Source organism: Ostrinia furnacalis, unplaced genomic scaffold (assembly GCF_004193835.3).
Source record: "Ostrinia furnacalis isolate ACB-3 unplaced genomic scaffold, ASM419383v2 OfSCF0015, whole genome shotgun sequence".
NCBI classification, from domain to species: domain Eukaryota; kingdom Metazoa; phylum Arthropoda; class Insecta; order Lepidoptera; family Crambidae; genus Ostrinia; species Ostrinia furnacalis.
Window position 1 is genome coordinate 248,958 of NW_021130254.1, and position 18,928 is coordinate 267,885.

The following is an 18,928-nucleotide window of genomic DNA, read 5'->3' on the forward strand; positions in this document are numbered from 1 at the left end:
AGTTTTCTATTTTCATTTTTGTAGCTAGCCAACTGCAATTCCTCTCCAGACGTGTTTATTACTGTATAGCTCTTCTTTTATTTATCAATACGAGTTTATCACATCTTTTACTGGGATAAGACTCTACAAGGCTCTAATCTGGGCCCCAGTCACGGTCTTAAAGGCCAGACACTAAATATTGACATTGACTGAAAATACAGACTTACTTGTACAAAGGTTTGTACATAGGTTTGTACATAAACTTGTTGTAAGTGAAATTAGTGTCATGTTTGTGGAAATGTTTAAATTAAAATATCAGTAGATAAAAATACAGGTTCTTTTTTATAAACGAGAAGGTTTCGCGTACTCACCACAACTTTATTGATTGAACCACATTGATTTTTAAATCCTTAAAAATCATACTGAATATCCTATCTTTGTATAAAATAGCTTTGAATTGCATATTTCGACGTTGATCTCACGTGCAATTAGAGCCATTTACCCATATTACGCTAATATTCATAGTCAATTGTTACATTTTGTTCAACGTAAATAAAGCACAGTTAGGTGTAGTTGCTTTACATTTTAAAATCTGCTTGTAACGAAACCCAACTATGGTCAAAACAACCCTGTGCACGCCGATAGACCATTAAAAATGTATAAAACCGAAAGCAAACCAATAAATAACTACAAGCTTACAATTAATAACGTCACCCTATCATTATTAGGCGTCATCTAAAAACCGGCGTTTTGTGTAGCGTGAACAGTAACAATTAAACTAAAATCCTGTACTAAGCGCGACTTGATTACAGTGCGTTCACTCAATTAATGCGCGGGCTATTAGGGGCCATCCATAAAGTACGTCACACGAATTTCATGATTTTTTTACCCCCCCTCCGTCCTTGTCACAGGTGGTCACATTTCTGAGACCCCCCCCCTCCCTAGTGTGACGTCACATGTTTTGCAATTTCACATCGAAAAATTATTAAATTAACAGCAGTTCCGAAATTAGTTTTATTTCCATTTAAATTAAGTACTTTTTTTAATGAAATCAACATTCTATCAAATATTTAAACAATTGAAATGTGATGTCACGAAACTTNGACGCCCATGTTTTGCAATTTCCCATCGAAAAATTATTAAATTAACAGCAGTTCCGAAATTAGTTTTATTTCCATTTAAATTAAGTACTTTTTTTAATGAAATCAACATTCTATCAAATATTTAAACAATTGAAATGTGATGTCACGAAACTTAGGACCCCTCCCACCCCTTGTCACACCATGTCACACTTTGTCAACCCCCTCCCCCCCTCTTTACGTGTGACGTACTTTATGGATGACCCCTTACGGCCATTATTTTAAAAGCATTCACAGCAAAATTCACCTGAGCTACCACCCCATTCTAAATGTAGGGAATGGGAGATCAGAATACTCGGATGGAAATTGAAATTTCAAGCCCAGATCCAAATGAGTCATCGATTGATCATTTATGCAGAATCATGCAGCGGCGACGTCATATTTTCGAGCTGCCTTGATTGTGTTAATTAATGATTATTGTGAATTATTCCCGATTGTGCTGTGAGCTTGTGGTTTTGAGACTATTGTTCTGATTAAGTAATATTTATAACTGTGTGTCGTGTTGTGAACATGCTGTAGTTTGGGACAGAAAAATATGAAGGGTAAACAAGCGTTCGTTTTTTATTTAAATTAAATGTAGATTTGGTGTAATTTTATTAATTTTAATTTCATTTTGTCACGTTTACATATTCATTTATTTTACTAAAGCTATGATGTGAGCTGATTTTTCAAATAGGTATTTTTAACAAATCAATAATCAAAATTTCGAAACGGCCAACGCTAAGTTGCACCGCCTAACTTTAACGTTAACCGGTGTTTTTGTATGGAGTTTGACAGATTTTTGACATTTGTCAATGTTAAAGTAAGATGGTGAAACCCAGCCTATTACTTACATAAGATTTAGGCGCAAACGTGGAAACACTAGCCATAGAGGAAAAGAAGAAAATTTATATTTTAGGTAGAGATTTTTTTAACTTATTAAGTAACTAAGTATTTGTCTTATCTCACTCTCGCGCACTCTTATACCGCGTGTGGACTATACCGTTTCATCAATTCAGGGAGTGCGCGGGCGCTGCTTGATCCAGTGTCTCTTAAACAACGGTGACAGACAGACATTATTGTTTGAACAATCGCTAGTTTACTGACCGTGGAGTGTATAATGGCGTCGGACGCGAACAAAATATCTATTGTTACAATTACAATTCTGTGCTTTTTATTGGGTGAGTTTTAATTAACTTATTGTTTTGATTACAATATCAAATATTTAACAGAGCTTTGAAATGTGTGTCCGTTTTGTTTTTTTGATTTATACAATATCAATTAACTTATAATGTTTGTCCTGTTTTTTATATCGATAAAGTTAATTAGGTACATAAGTTTTCTTGTATCAAAAATCTACATTAATTACCTTAGCGGCCATTAACATACTGTTAATTCGTAACACAACCCTTAAAGTGAGATATCCTTTTACGATTTTTTCATCTACTTTCATAATATTATAAACATTTACCTAATGTTTTTGATAGTACAAGCTATAAAAGGTATTTATAGCAATGCGGCTCTTTTAATTAAATTAAGTACCTACATACTTATTAATAATAACTGACATTATCGTTAATAAATGTATATTAACTCTACTCAATATTACTAATAAGTAATAACAAAATGATTTATCATCATGAAAGCTCTCCTCAACCGCCTGATTTCATACAATTATCCCAAATTGATGGATCATTAATTGCTTTATTGGACAACACTTTCGATAAAGCTCTGTGGACAAAAACGTACTCGTTTAATACGCATTAAAGCTCTCACATTAAAGCACAATCTATTTATCTTTAAAACCACTTGTTAATTCGTCATGTAGACATGCATAATGGAATATATCGGCTCCAAAAGCAAAGAATTATGTACAAAATGTTGTAAATATAGCGAAAAGCTTTTTAATTTTGTGTTATAACCGTACATTTTCAATAGAGAGATCATTTACAAATGCACTGAACAACGTTTATGTTTAACCGTGGCTATGTAATGGGCAGTAAATAGTGTGAGATGTTTTCAGTGGCTAAAACCGGACATTTCAAATGTTAACACCTTACAACGTATACCTAGCCAACGTATAATACGTATCCTAGTACCTACCTACAATAAGACCGCATAAATTGTACCTTTTCGATTTTGTATTCCTTTTTTGCACGTTTTATGTGGTGTAAAATAAGGAATTTCTATTTGTCTATTTTAACCGCCTCTGTGGTCTAGTGGTAAGACCACCTGCTTCAGACGCAGAGGTTTCTTTTCGGTTTGGTTGGTGGTAGGGCTTGTTCTAAGTCTGCCTGGCTGCCTACCACCATCTTACCTAAGTCTGTCGCCATAACAACAATGTTAACAGCATTGTTGTGTTCCGGCAGTTAGAGGTAAGATAGCCAGTTCCTCCGTGGTTGAGGATTCCGGGAGAAGCTCGCTTCCACCTTCGGTCTAATCGTCACTTACCATCAGGTGAGATACAGGCCAAGAGCTTCCTCGTTGTGGATTTAAAAAAATTACACATGCATAAGTACAAACAATTAACAGGGGCGAATACTAATATGTAATGCAAGGCAATAAAAAAGTAACCGTTTTCTTTCCCAACAAAGGTCAAATTACATCTTCGCGAAATTGATTAAGCAATTTGGTCTTACCCTCCAGTATGCAATGCACCAGTTGCTCACTGTATGTTTTTTCTCATAAGAAAGCACGCAAGGGCAGTTGTTGTAATAATGCTCAATTAAAATCAATTACAGTGGATGTCCATAACCAGCTTTATGACTCTGTAATGCCGGCTGATGTTACACATTAAATGCACATTCGTTTGCCGCTATTATTAAAATGCATAAAACGGTGATAGATGATGGTTTTTTGTTTGTCTTTAATGCCTCATTGCCTATAATCAGGAACTGTTAATTCTGCTGGTTTTGCCTACAGTTCAATCTGTAGACAAAGCTAAATGTTTTTCAATACCTATTATATTTTTATTGGCTTGTTAACTATGTTTACAAAACGTGCAAGTGATAATTTCTGTTTTAAAGACACTATTGTGATATCATTATGACCCCGAATTACATGGATGGATATCCGTAATCAATAACGACCTTAAAAAAGCACAAGTTAACAGTAAGACAACCCAGGACCCAGCCGCCTGGAGACGCATGACGCGGAGGGCCGACCCCAAATAAAATGGGAATGGGCCATGCAAAGAATTTTGATATCACATTTGAAATATGCGTAGTATTTTAATTTGGTAGCAAATCAGACTCTACATTTTATGCGCCTAATACATAAGATACATATTTTAGAAAAGCCGCAGACAACAGACTTTTTGTCAGCCGATAGTTGGGTCCGGCTGTTAATCAGTATGGAGATGTATGAAAGTGCGCATATTACACCGATTGATATAAATTAGAATCGGGCCCAACTATCGGCCAACTAAATGTCGGTGGTCTGCGCCTAGGCTCAGCTTGATGTACGCTCGTATATTATGTCCCTATAGTCCAGGGGTGGCCAACCGGTCGATCGCGACTATTAGTCCAGTCGATCGTGGCAAGATAAAAAAAACTACATGATTGTGTACTAAACTATGCTGTTTCATTTAAGATTTCAAGATGTAAGTGGTAAATGCCCAGGGTTTCGTTACTAAACAGTAGATCTTATGTCTAATCAAGTTGGCCACCCCTGCTATAGTATATGTTAGTGATACTACATGTCCCAAAGAAAAAAATATGTCAACACGTCACAACCCGTACCCAACCCTCTTTGGACGACCCAATTAAAATTATACAGACTCAGTCAAAACGGCACAAAACTCAGCTCGAAAAATGTATGAAATGCGATACGCGAACAACTTTTGTTTTACTTTCTCGGAAAAGTATTTCACTGGGCATTTTTAAGAGTATAACGAAATATAAACACGAATGGTACATCATGTAAATATGTGCTCATAATTAGTACTCAACTTTTTCTTAAATAAGAGAGATGAGGGTTTTTATCATCGTTATAAATTCAGAGAACTGTTCCTGAACGTTTCAAAAGCTTGAGATGCGACTCTTAACACTAGAAAATTTAAATAGTAGGAATAACGTTACCTACGATTGTTACTTTATTTATTTCACCCAGCAGACAGAGATGACTGAGTTTGTTCCGATACCTAACACTAACTAACTAACGCTAACACTTACCTACTTACTAAATCTTGGTCGCAAAACGCTGGCAAAGATTAAAGCAACTCCTTGGTTTTGTTTTCTTTAAAAAATTTACAATATATTAATAGTATTATCTATACCAGTGATGGCCAAGAGGTCGACCGCGGTCTATCGGTCGACCGCGAAGACGATTTTGGTAGCCCGCTAAATAAACTGAACAGAATGATTGAAAATGAAAAATGTTTTATATCATCCTCTAAACCGTGCTTTGCAGTCGACCGCAACAAATATTTTCGAGCATAAGTAGACCTCACGGAGCAAAAATTTGGCCACCCCTGATCAATACGAATAAAGAATATTTCGACTTTAAAAGCGCAAGGAATGTAACGTCTCTCATTCGCCCGTAACTCAAACTTATGGTATTTGGTGAACATAAACAATGTGTCACCATACTCAAGATTATCCGGTTCCTAAACAGTTTCCGCGTATTCATGAAGGAGATACGAATGACATGACGCCCTAAATACGCCATATTAAAGTGTTAAGGAGCGCTGCCGACCAATTGAGCAAATTAAGCCGGGACTTAAGTCATAGAGCTCATAGATGGTATAGGTAGGGAACACTTTTTTGGGCACATCGAGTTGGCAAAATGATACAATACAAAATATTTTTTATAAGAAACCCGAACGGCTAGAGAGAGAGCAATGAACTTCAATTGAACAGTAAATATGACAATGACAAAATGATTTTACTTTGGTGAACCTGTCTAAAAAAGGTAATAAAAAAGTAAGAATAATTTCATTTTTAATAATCAGCTTGTTTTTGTTGCACTCTTCAACTATTAATTGCACGATAACTAAAATGTCGTATATGTGAAGCGGAATTTTAATGTATCAACAGTATCAAACTGTAGGTACATTTTTTAATTGCAAAATCGCAACAACTACAAACAAAACCACAGTGTTCACAGTGTGTGTGTTATCTTATAGTCTAAACTTTGATACTGAAGTTATAAATGTTTCAAGATAAAACAAATGAAAAATAAAAATAACAAACACTACAATTATACATGTCACTTGTTTAATAACGTTCTATCATAGCATAAACAGTACCCTCATACACCGCCCATTGCCCTAAGTCAAGTGATCCGCCTGGAGTAGTCAACTAATACGAGCGTTTAATTTGGCTAATTTAAAAAATGTAAAACGGCTGGGGGAATGCGTGAACTATGAAATGGTTGCTTGAGTTTATATTAGCTTTAGTACCGTGGTAACCAGTGGATAATAATTGAAATAATGAGTGCTTTTAGTGTTATTCAACTGAAATGCTAGGCCATGTTTTTAAGTTTGAGTAACATAGACGAGTTTTACGTTATTTGCTTATCTAGTGGCATTTTTCAAAACTAAAATTAATAGCACTCTTTTGAAGGAAATAGGAATTAAATATGTTTACAGATACTTATTTGAAAATCATCTTCAACGATAAATGCCAATGAATTTAAGTAAATTAAAGGTTGGACGTTCTACTTCTGAGTATATTTCAAATTTTACAAAAGTATTCGAGTTTTCCCACTAAAGGTCCTACTTTAGTCCTAAGTATATTGAAATTGAGTAATAAATGTGGCATGCCCTGAAATTGAGTATTGGCAGCTTGGGAATCAAACGAAATTAGAACAAAACTAGAATGTTTTTCAGTAGGTAATTTTCTAATGGGCAGTTTACAAAATCTTTAGGGAGTAAGTAATACTAAGTAAGTATGCAGACGTTTTTAGCACAGTAATTGATTGATTTAGGGTAAGACTTTAGCCAAAATGATACACACATTACTTAAATTTTGACCAGACTACCAGACTTAACCCTTGAAAAAGAGGCTGACAATAGTGACTGAGTTTTTTGCGCTGCTTCTTCTCAGCACTGGCCGAAGCAGTGGTAGGGTTAATACTGGGACGTGTAAAGTGCTTCTTAAAAGCCTATTTGCAAAAATAAATGAGTTTTTTAGTACTTACATAAACTAAAACTAAATAAATGCTGTGGTTTGCAAATTTGCAATTCGCCATCTCAATGTATACAGGGTGTTAGGTAAATGGGTATATGAGCCGACACTAGCCCATGTTAACATGGTCATATAAATGGTATGGTGAAGTCAAAAAAATGATATCTTCATTTTAATTATTTTAATTTTCATACAAATCGGATTTTATAAAATTTATTTTGTATGAAAATTTAAAAAATTAAAAATTTGATATCATCAAATTTCTGACTTCACCATACCATTTATATGACCATGTTAACATGGGCTAGTGTCGGCTCATATACCCATTTACCTAACACCTTAGTAATAAAAACTTGCTTATGAAGTTACTAATAAAGCTACGAAGATGGGTAAGGTGCCTTAGAAAACAGTTTACAAGGTCTTAAATCAGACCTTGTGATCGTTTCAGAATAATATAGGTTTTTTATGTACAACAAGGCAGGTATTTGACCACAATCGCACCTGATGTTAAGTGGGATGCAGTCTAGGATGGTACATAATATCTGCCCTGTAAGTGCCTATTCACTCTCGCCTTGAAAAGACCCGGATTACTTATAGTCTTCGAGATAGACAGCAGCAGGCAGCGAATTCCAGTCCCTAGCTGTTCGCATTATAAAAGTCATCGAAACGCTTAGTGCGAGCTGGTGGAATGTTAACAATATAGGGATGGTACGCTAACCTGCGTCTGGTTCCCCGATGATGGAATTATTATTATTACCTCACCAGACCACACACAGCCTATTTCCTGCACATTATATTAGAGCACCGCGCAAACGTCTCGATCATTTGCATTAAGTATATTCCGCCCAGCCTGCGTGACCAACATCCGTTTGGGCGGAAAATGTCGACCCATTTACATAATGAATTGTTTAATCCACTCATGTGGATTGTGTTTACTTACTCGTGTGCACTAGTGCTTAGATTTCAGTTAGTTTTTATGAATAGGAGATCTCAATCTAAGTGTAATAAGATTTTCAAGCACCTAATCATGATTACATACCTACCATACATTTTGCAGGCTTGCACTCTTTTTGTTCATTCTATGCTTTGGACTAGTTTTTTATAAATAAGTTTTTTAGTATTTCCTTCATAAAGCAAAAAGATAACTCAATGCAAGTTTCCGTATGATTAAAAGCACTTGTTTTTCATTCTCATCGACGTAAAAATCGGAAACCTTTTCTATACCTAAGCCATAATTCGTATCCGTATCTTTTGGTTTACCTTAGATGGTTATAATACCACATAATGAATGAAGCTTTTTTCCATCACCGTGTTCGCTCAGTTGAGTATCAGAGACTTCAGTGATACAGATCGTTTCATCCACGAAGACGCGCCCCACCAATTTTAGGTCGAGGGAAGCACGAGGTGCGGGGAGTTTGATCCGAGCAATCCGAGCGTGCACTCATGGATAATAAAATTTAGCGTGTACCGATAACACTCAAACATTAGCGGAAGGATGGTGGAGCGCGTCTTCGTGGATGAAACGATCTACACGTCCTTGATTGCCGGTTCGTAACTGAACTGAGCGAACACGTTGACGGAACTGTGACTGTTGAAACTAAATCGCTTCACAGATGTGAATCGATCATTAATTTGTACTTTATTTCAGCCCTAGTCAAAGCCACGAAAGTAGACATCACACAGCAATGGAAGCCAGACTTCGGGTGGGAGGTGACCTGTTCCTGGAACCTGTACATGAACGACACTCTACAGTCCGTCAACTTGAGCAAGAATAAGCAGCAGTTCTTCATATTCAGACCTTATGTAAGGAGATTTACATTCAACATTTTATTTATTTAAATTAGGAAGACCAGACCAACTACGATATAAAAATAATGATTGAAAGAGGCCTATGTTCAGCAGTGGATGGCTGAAATGACAGAAAGGTTTTTTACAGGGAGTTTGTTGGGAGTTTTTAAAAGATTGTTTGTCATTCACCTTCAATTTTATTTTTACCCAAATGGTCCTATTCAAACTATAGGTTTACAAATTAGGTGTAGACTTAAGTTAATTAGTTACTTAATTGACTGTAAAGCTGTAGATCCTGGCTACACAGGAGTTGCAGCGGTGGGATCGAGAGGAGAGAACAGTCCCGTTATGTTATTATTAATTAAGCAGGTACATAAGCACATGTGTCAGAGAAAGCTCTTCCTTAGCTACTTACATTGAAAAAATCTTGGTAAAATTTATACTATTGGCACATATGTATTATTTACTCACTGATATGAAATAATATAATATCTGATCGGCATGATATGTTTTTATGTAAAAATAAACCCAATTGCCCTTGTATTTGGGAACGGATGGCGTAAATGAGTGTTCTAGTCGAGTTAATAAGCTAATTACCAAACATGACACAATTCCAGTTCCCGTTACGTGTGTCGTCCTTGCGAAAGAACAAACCCATTAAACTTACAGGCCTAACGAGTTTTCAGGAAATTTAATTAAAATACAACCGTAAACACGTTTTATTGCCTACCTATTTAGCTATTCATCCTACAGAGGGCCTAGTGTTAGTTTTCATCAAACGCGCTCACTAGTGAGCACGTCAAAAAATGACATTAAATGTATGACGGATTGTACAGCGCCCCTAGCGGGAAACGTTCAAAAACTAAAATTTTCATACATTTTTTAAACAGTGAGCGCGTTTGATGTAAACTCACAGTCAGTCCACTGGTTCTATCGTTCTATAACTATAGACACTCCGCAGACTGGACTTTTAGTCGGTCGATAGTTGGGCCTGATTCTAATTTGTATGAAGAATCAGCCGATACCGTTGTGCGTACTTCCATACTGATTAACAGCCCGACCCAACTATCGGCCGACAAAGTCGGTGGTCTGCGCCTAGCCTCAATTGTTCACCCAGCCCGCCTAAGTTTCACTTATTAATCTGTCTAAAAACTGTAGTGGTTTTATTCATTTTACTAACTAACGTTTCCGGACCAATACGACCTGCAAGCTTTCAAAAAGAGAGCGTATCTTCACCTTAAAGGCCGGCAACGCACCTATAACGGCCCTGGGACTGCGAGTGTCTATGGGCGACGGTAATCACTTACCATCAGGTGATCCGTCTGCTCGTTTGCCTCCTGTCACATAAAAAAATCTTTCATTCTTCAAGATAAATGACGTATAATGCCATCACCTCTCAGTGAACTTTGATAACACTCCATTTTTTTGCTCTACATTTAAAATTTTAATATTACAGAATGAGTACGGGAACCTCCGAAAGACTCAAACTTGGGACCTAGCGGAATCCATCATAAAGGTGGACTGCGTGGAGGCGGTCGACAGCGGTATCAAGGGCAAATGTGTCCTGTCTATAGAACCCCAAGTCCCTCCGAAGAAAGATTTCTCTTTCGGCTGCGAAGTTTCAGGGGAGAGACCATATTTTAGGATGGCAAACCAAGAAATTGTTGTTGAAGCGTTAAGTGAGTATTTTAACAACCATAGGTCTTAACTCAGCCAGTGTCTGAGGTATGAGAGCGTCACGGAAGGGGTACATAACATTGACATATATTATGACGTGACAGCATATAATCTGAAGCATTATCTGAAGTCTCGCAGACGTTTGACGCGAACAAACGAGAACAGACACTGACTGAGTCAAGCGCTAAATCTGTAGATCAGGGATGTTATGGATATCCGTAACCGTAACCGAAACTTTCAGATATCCGAAATAAAAAAATATCCGAAACCGTAACCGATTCAAAATTTTCGGATAGTTTCGGATGTAGTCAGTTTAAATTGTTTTTTGTATAGCATTCTATGTAAATGCATAATAACAGCCTGATTTACCTTTATAATTCCATCTAGCATCAATTTTTATTTTTTTATTACTTTAAATTCGTGTGCGGCCATGAATGAACCGTGTTGAACAACTATTGCAAATTGCATTCTAAAGCACAGATATCTGTACGTACACCGTAACCGAAACTTTCGGATATCCGAAATAAATAAATATTCGTAACCGTGACCGAAACCGGTATAATATTATTTCTATATCCGTAACCGTATCCATAACCGAAACTACATAATTATCCGTAACATCCCTACAATAGATGGCATTTAATTTTGTGAAACCGCATTTTTTTCAAGCGCTGTCAACGCGGTGGTGCAAAAATGTATTGTGCATGGACTCGCTTATAAAAGAAGATGAGTTCAAGTAAACGTCTATGCCAATAATACTGAAAATAATTTCAGTTCCACCCAGCAATGCTGAGATGAAAGCGGTGACGTCAGAATCCGGCCGAGTGACGTTGAACTGCACCTCCAGTGGACTACCAGCTCCCAGTATAATATGGACTGTTGATGGAGAAACACAAAGGGTAATTTTCATGATTTACCCTTAAATAAATTAAGGGAGTAGACTATTATTACACTTCATATAACTTTAACAAACAACTCTGAACGATAGATGCTTAGTTTTTCTAGTTCCATTTTTCTATTTAGTTTAACTTTTACTTACGAATCTATACTAATATTATAAAGCTGAAGCTGTGGAATATGACGCTCAACCACCATAAGGAGTTATAGCATTTATTTTACACAATTTTGGTTTGTCTATATATACTGGGCAGGGTAAAAAACTTCGTCACCGCGATGCAGGATTGTATGCGCGGTGGAGTTTGCCATAGTAAGATCGTAACAGCGCCATCTGTTGGTACGGTTTGTAGTGGCGCAATTTATTAATCACAGTTTGTTTATTTGGTTGAACGCGCTAATCTCAGGAACTACTGGACCAATTTGAAAAATTCTTTTTGTGTTGGATAGTCCGTTAATCCCTGAAGGCTTTAGGCTATATATCATCACGCTAAGACCACTAGGAGCGGAGCACCAATGAAGAATGTTTCAAATCAGTGATTTTTTTCCTTTTGAGAGCTGACGCTGCGTAAACGGTTAAAGTTTCGCATAAATTATGTATGATAGGATTTTCCCCTTTAAAAGTTCTACAAAAAAGTCCGCTACAGCATATGTCTATCTTTTATGGTTGGCTCACTGTAACCTTTTTGTCTGGATGTCTGGATGTTTGTTCCTCTTTCACGCAAAAACTAATAAACGGATTTTGTTGAAACTTTACAGTATTATTATTTATAACCCAGGCTAATATATAGGCTACAATTTATGACGATATGTGACAAACTAAATTTCAATAAATAGTTAAGAGGTGAGAAATATCCTTAAAAACGCCATCTATCGACGTGCTTTTGACGGTCGTAAACATTCATGAGAGCGAAGCCGTGAAACGTATCATTAGTCCTAATTAGGAACTAAATATTACATTTATAGAACTGTTCATAATATTTAAAATTTAGTCATTATAGATATTTTATGCAATTGAATAATTCACTGTGTTTAAACGAGCAAATCAAAGTCTAAATTAGTGACCGCCATCTATCGACGTGCTTTTGACGGTCGTTAAGGGGGTGCAGCCGGTTTCGGTTCATGAGAGCGAAGCCGTGAAAAGTATCATTAAAATTTTATGTAATTGAATCATTCACTGTGTTTAAACGATCAAATAGTATTCAAACATTTAGATAATAACGTTAAAAACCATTTAAAAATCCTATGAGAACTTTTTCGACTTCTACACGGACGAAGTCGCGGGCAAAAGCTATTTGTAAAATCATCATCATCATCATCATCATCATCATTTCAGCCATAGGACGTCCACTGCTGAACATAGGCCTTTGTAAAATAATTAGACTAAATTATTAAAAGTGCCTACCCAAAGTCATTAGTCCACGCGGACGAAGTCGCGGGCACAGCTAGTAGTTATTTATAAGACTACCTCTGTATCAAACATTTCAAAACTCTACTTGACTATTATCTCTAATATTGTTTAGATAAAATTTAATTGGGTTAAAAATTGGTCATACCCAAAGAAAAAATACTTTCTCTTATAATCTTGCTAATTATCTTGCTAGATCTGTAATTGAAAGGCTGGCAACGCACCTGTAACTCCCCCAGGGCTGCGGGTGACTATGGGCGTCGGTACTAATTTACCATCATCACCTGTTGAACCGTGATCGTCCCTTAAAAATAACCTGTAAAACGCCCATTTTTCCAGATACCCCACGACTTCCACAGCACACCGGTATGGAACGCCACATCCAAGCTCTGGGACGTGTGGTCCTCCATCACGCCGCCTCCAGAAGTGCTGGACAAAATTCAATGCACGCCAGAAGTAATAAAGGGAAACCAAGTCGTGAGAGGAGCATCGGCGCAGTACAACGACGCGCAGAGACAGATTTTAGGTAAAATACAGGGTGTTAGGTAAATGGGTATATGAGCCGACACTAGCCCATGTTAACATGGACATATAAATGGTATGGTGAAGTCAGAAATTTGATATCACCATTTTTTTTTTTCATACAAAATAAATTTTATAAAATCCGATTTGTATAAAAATAAAAAAAATTAAAATGAAAATATCAATTTTCTGACTTCACCATACCATTTATATGCCCATGTTAACATAGGCTAGTGTCGGCTCATATACCCATTTACCTAACACCCTGTATAACTGACTTAAACGATTCTCAAACGTCAAGTGACAAAAATAGGCTAGATGACAAAATTTCAATTATTTGTCCGTCAGACAGATAATTAGATATACTAGATAATATTAGATAACAGTGCTACATCGAGTTTAAATGGCGCGATACGTCACGCTTGAGTAGAATTTTTACTCAAAAGTGACGTCACGCGACATTTCAACTCAATATATTACTGTAATTATTCGATTATGGAAAAAAATAAAAAATATCAGTCTAATATTTTCTAATTATCTGTCTGACGGACTAAATAGAATTTCGATTACATTACCCAGTCATCATCCCTATTGGCACTAACCTAATATTGATAGTAGGAAGGCTCCTGTAAATGTCATAATTATATGGGACCCTTCAGTGTTGTCAAATATGGCACAAATTTTGAAATTTGAAAAGGTTTCATAGTCCTCAGTTTTTAAATCAGTACAGTACAGACTAATTTGTGATGCAAAATAATTTCTGATATTTTAAACCTAGGCGCAGACCACCGATTTTTAGTTGGCCGATAGTTGGGCCCGATTCTAATTTGTATGAAGACTCAATCGGTGTAATGTGCGCACTTCCATACATGCCCATACTGATTAACTGCCCGACTAAACTATCGGCCGATAAAAAATCGGTCTGCGCCTAGGCTAAGTCTTTCGAGAAACATTTCAATAAAAACATCTCATTATTTTTCAGATGGGACGATACTTATCATCAGTGCAATGATTTTGTTGTTATTATAAAATAAATTGAGGTAATAATTTGGATACTTAATAAAAAACATTTGTTCGTTTGTTGTTTTTATTTTCGGTAGATTATTCTTATCGTTGTAAACGACTATTAAATTAAGCTGCAGACACACTTGACTGAGATTTAAGAATAGAAGAATAATTTAATTTCCGAACGTGAGGTAGAAATAGGTCATAAGGTATATGCCATCAGAGACCTTTACTTCAAATAAAGTAGGTAACAACAGATAGGTATAACTCATTTATTTATTGTCAGGAATTGAGAATTTGGTACTAAAAGCTTATCAAATTAATTTTAATTTAGAAGAATTAAATGAACAAGTAAACTTGATAATACTTTATGACTGTAAATAAAAAGACGCACAAGTGTAACTGCAGCTTAATATTCTTATTGCATAAATCGTTTTTGGCTTGTTAATTTTATTACTGTTTAAGATATTACACAATGAGTTTACAGTGTTCATTATCTTATTTTATAATTACCTATAGGTAACAAACAACAATGAGTTCATGTTTCACGAAGTACCTATTAAAAACTTACACAATTTTAATGAAACTGTTAATCTATTTTATGTGCGACATTTAATTAAATTAAGTATAATATTATTATTAAATGTGTTAATTTAAAACGTGCTTATACAATTGTAAATAATAAACACTGGACGTTATAATAGTAAATATGAATTAGTTTTGTAAAAGAGAACGTATAATAAAATATCTTTTTATGATTTGTAAATTAATAGATAGGGTTCTGAAGAAATATAATTTAGTGAATAAGTTTTTAGGTGCCATTTAGTTGAAGTTTAAATAAAACAAATCAGGAACAATAGTTGTTTTACCGTTTGATTTGAATACCACTCCATGTGTTTAAGTAAATTCAAATACCTTCTTAACAGGACTGTTCCATTAGCAGCCCTGTATTTTTCTAACCAATTCAACTAAATGGCCTTTTAATAGACATAATAATAAATAAGTAATGTTCGAATGTTAATATTACACTAAACAAGAGGTAGGCCTGATATTTAAGACATTCAAACGATGAACAATGAGGTTGATTAATGATCTCTAATAATATTACTATCACAGTGCCATCACTCTTCATGTCGGTGAATTCATTACCTATCAAGTTAGTTGAATGGTCAATCAACAGTGACAAGTGTAAGCCTAAATGCAGACGTGCAGACCACCGATTTTTGTCGGCCGATAGTTTAGTCGGGCATTTAATCAGTATGTGCTGTAAAGTGCGCGCACATTACATCGTCCGATTCTTCATACAAATTATAATCGGGCCCAACTATCGGTCGACTAAAAGTATGTAATCTGGGAGTCTTATTGTGTGGTCTTATTTATGGAAACGTTACATAAGAATCGGTCAAGCCATTTCTGAGATGTTTTGTTAACAATACTGTGACACGAGAAGTTGTCGAGCTCAGAGCTATCAAAATGCAATGCGGTATCGAAATATTACAACCAAAATTAACTGCCGAGACCAAAAGTAAAGTCAACTATGGCCTATACTTATCAATATTTTGGGGCACGGTAGTGTACTAAGCGATGTTTTGAGTTTACATTAATAATAATTTATTAATGTGTACCTTTGAATTGACAACTAAATGATACCATCAATTAATCAAGTTGTAGTGTCATTGATCATTTCTTTATCAGATTTTTTAATACTTTAGATATAATATAAGATAATGAATTCATCGACAGTTGAACCATATCAATAATTCAGTCTGCCCGCCAGGCGAGTGCAGCTATGCGCAAATTATGACTTAAGTAACGTTGAAATCGAATTCACATTTAATATTTTCAACCATTTGGTCACCGAAAACTTGGATAAGTGTTTGACAACTTTCTTTCTTTTCATGCACAACCAAAATTAATGCCTGCACCTCTCTATTTTCTTTCGCATTTAGATACACATCTTTCAACGGTGACACTTTTTATAAAAATTCAAATGATTTTGTTTTTTATTTTTACGTACGAAGTTTACGAATTATTCTTCCTTTTTTTATGAATGTTTAACTTTCAAAGGAAGAAATTTTTTGTAGACTGATTAGTAATTACTTTTATACAATTGTAATTATTGCTTCTTTAATTAAGGTTTAAGTGCTCTGTTTCACATCTTTATAATATGAAGCGATTATTAAGTTTCATCATCTAGGTCTTCGTGATTGAACAATATTTTTTAAATTAAAACTACACAATTTGCGCATAACCTTACATCAAATACCCCTCTAATAATCATAACGGAGGCCAGAAAAAACGCACACATATAATATTAAAATGTGTAAATATAATTGAACACTAATAAACGAGTCATTTTGTGCTGAACTTGGACATTTTTTACATTTCAACGAATTATTCTATGTGTATATAAAATGACATTCGAATATTGACGTTATTGTCAAATAGAGATAATAGTAAGTGACAGTTATGATGGTACATAAATGTAAATAAAAGTAAATAGAAGGAAATTCGTTTTTTTATACAATTTTTTGGCTTTAGTTTTATTTTGTACAGTAAAGGACAATGACGAAGTTATTGGTTGTATAATATACATAATAATTATATAGCAATACTAGATATAGCTGTTTCACAGTCAACAGGTATAAGGATGAGCAAAATTTTCTTACGTCTGTATTTAGCATGACTTTATGACGTCACGACTAGCACATATCTAAATTACGATCACTATTAGTGATATTTGACTAGAATTACTAAGTTTCTACGGGTTTATTTGGCTAGGTTACACCGAATAAGGTGGGATATAAGTGGTGATCGATATACAGGGTGTACTTACTCGCACACAATATTGTTTTTATAACAGTTGTCACTGCAGTAAATGTTCTTGCTGAGAGCAGAAACTCGATTGTAATAATTTGATGTCCAGTGAAAGTACGGACGTTAAATATTTTATTTCCTTAATTACCTTTCTACTCTCGCTCGTTGAAGTGATGACGACACTCTAAACATAAACAGATAAGGACTTAACATTATTGTTTCAAAATTGCATTTATTAAGTTAAATAAGATGTCAGTGTTCAGCTTCATTTGTCGCCGTCTGCGTCAATTTGACACCCTGTATAAAGACCACACGCAATAGATATCAATTCCAAAGTCAACGATACAATTTTAAATATTGGTGTATACTATTAAATGGGCGAATGCGTCATACGAACACATCTACGTGCAAACAGTTCTTTTATAAATACTTATAATAAAATACCTAGTTTACTATCACAACATAAAATTGGAATTCTTAACGCTAGGAATGTTTTACACTAATTTAAAGCAAGGCAAGAGTTGTCGCTTTTTTCACTGGCCTTTTAAATTACATGCTTTTTTTTCTTTTGAGAGCCACCAAAGTACTGGCTAATACTAAACGCAAAAAGCTAAGAACAGGTGGAGGCGATTTGGTGACCTTAAGTAAGATGACATTTAAGTCAAAATAATACTGTCAGCTAAAATTACAAAAAAACTGTCGTACAATTTCTTTTAACAGTTTAATTTTAGAAGGCCAGCGAAAAGCGACATAAGACTAGAGGTAAATACAACGAATAAAAAACTAAAATTACAAATAGACACCACGGTCATTGAATATGTAGAAAAGACACTTCACAATCTGGGACTTCTGCCGCATCACAGTTAAATTAATTCGATCATAATGATATAAAGGTGGAACTTACTAACGAGTAGCAAATATTATAAATACTACCGTCAAGAGCAAATGTGACAGCACTCTAACCGCTAACTGTCAGGTCCCATAGTCTCCACTGCAGGACGATGATTTTCTCTATTTTTTAACCAGATGCAAATGGAGGTATGAAGTAAGTAAAGTAACTGAATAAAATAAGGACATTGGTTCACGAAGGTACCCAAGATCATTGAGAAAAGGGTGGATCTGTTTAAAAAATGGAATGTAAAATGTAAAACAAAAGGCGATTAAGTAAAACGGATTTTAAAATAAATTTATTAAAATGCAAGATGTAGATCATTACAAACTCCGTGGTCACATTTGCCCTAGAAATTAATTACAAATAAACACTTCCACCGATAAACAGAAGTACATAAATATACATCATATAAGTTGGAAGATATGTGGTATCTTAAATAAAACACTGGTATATGTTCACTGTGTAAGCTAGTGCAAGCACTGACGTCCGTCCCGTGTGGCGGCCCGACTACGACTGAGCCCCCACCGCGCCGTACTAGTCAGTGTTGCCATAGCGCACACTCTTTATTTGTGTAGTAGTACACCACATCTCTTCCTTATTTTATTTGATTCGAGACAAGCTATATTATAATTAATGCTACTACTAAATTAAAGTACATTGGTTTGTAATAACTAGTAAGTAGGTACTTTCTATAAGCTTA

General features: G+C 35.3%; 1 protein-coding gene across 1 annotated transcript; it reads left to right on the forward strand.

Moving 5' to 3' along the window:
• The first annotated feature begins 2,118 nt into the window (after positions 1-2,118).
• LOC114352221 (uncharacterized) lies at positions 2,119-16,995 on the forward strand. The gene is made up of 6 exons (XM_028304106.1): positions 2,119-2,278; positions 8,874-9,028; positions 10,470-10,692; positions 11,465-11,589; positions 13,332-13,518; positions 14,497-16,995. Exons 1-6 carry the CDS (start codon positions 2,218-2,220, stop codon positions 14,541-14,543), a joined length of 798 nt encoding a protein of 265 aa, XP_028159907.1. The 5' UTR covers positions 2,119-2,217; the 3' UTR covers positions 14,544-16,995.
• Positions 16,996-18,928: the final 1,933 nt, after the last annotated feature.

Coding starts and splice junctions, on each gene's coding strand:
- LOC114352221 (XM_028304106.1), top strand. CDS start 2,218: ATGGCGTCGGACGCGAACAAAATATCTATTGTTACAATTACAATTCTG. Junction 10,693..11,464: donor AATTGTTGTTGAAGCGTTAA/GTGAGTATTTTA, acceptor AAATAATTTCAG/TTCCACCCAGCAATGCTGAG. Junction 13,519..14,496: donor CGCGCAGAGACAGATTTTAG/GTAAAATACAGG, acceptor ATTATTTTTCAG/ATGGGACGATACTTATCATC.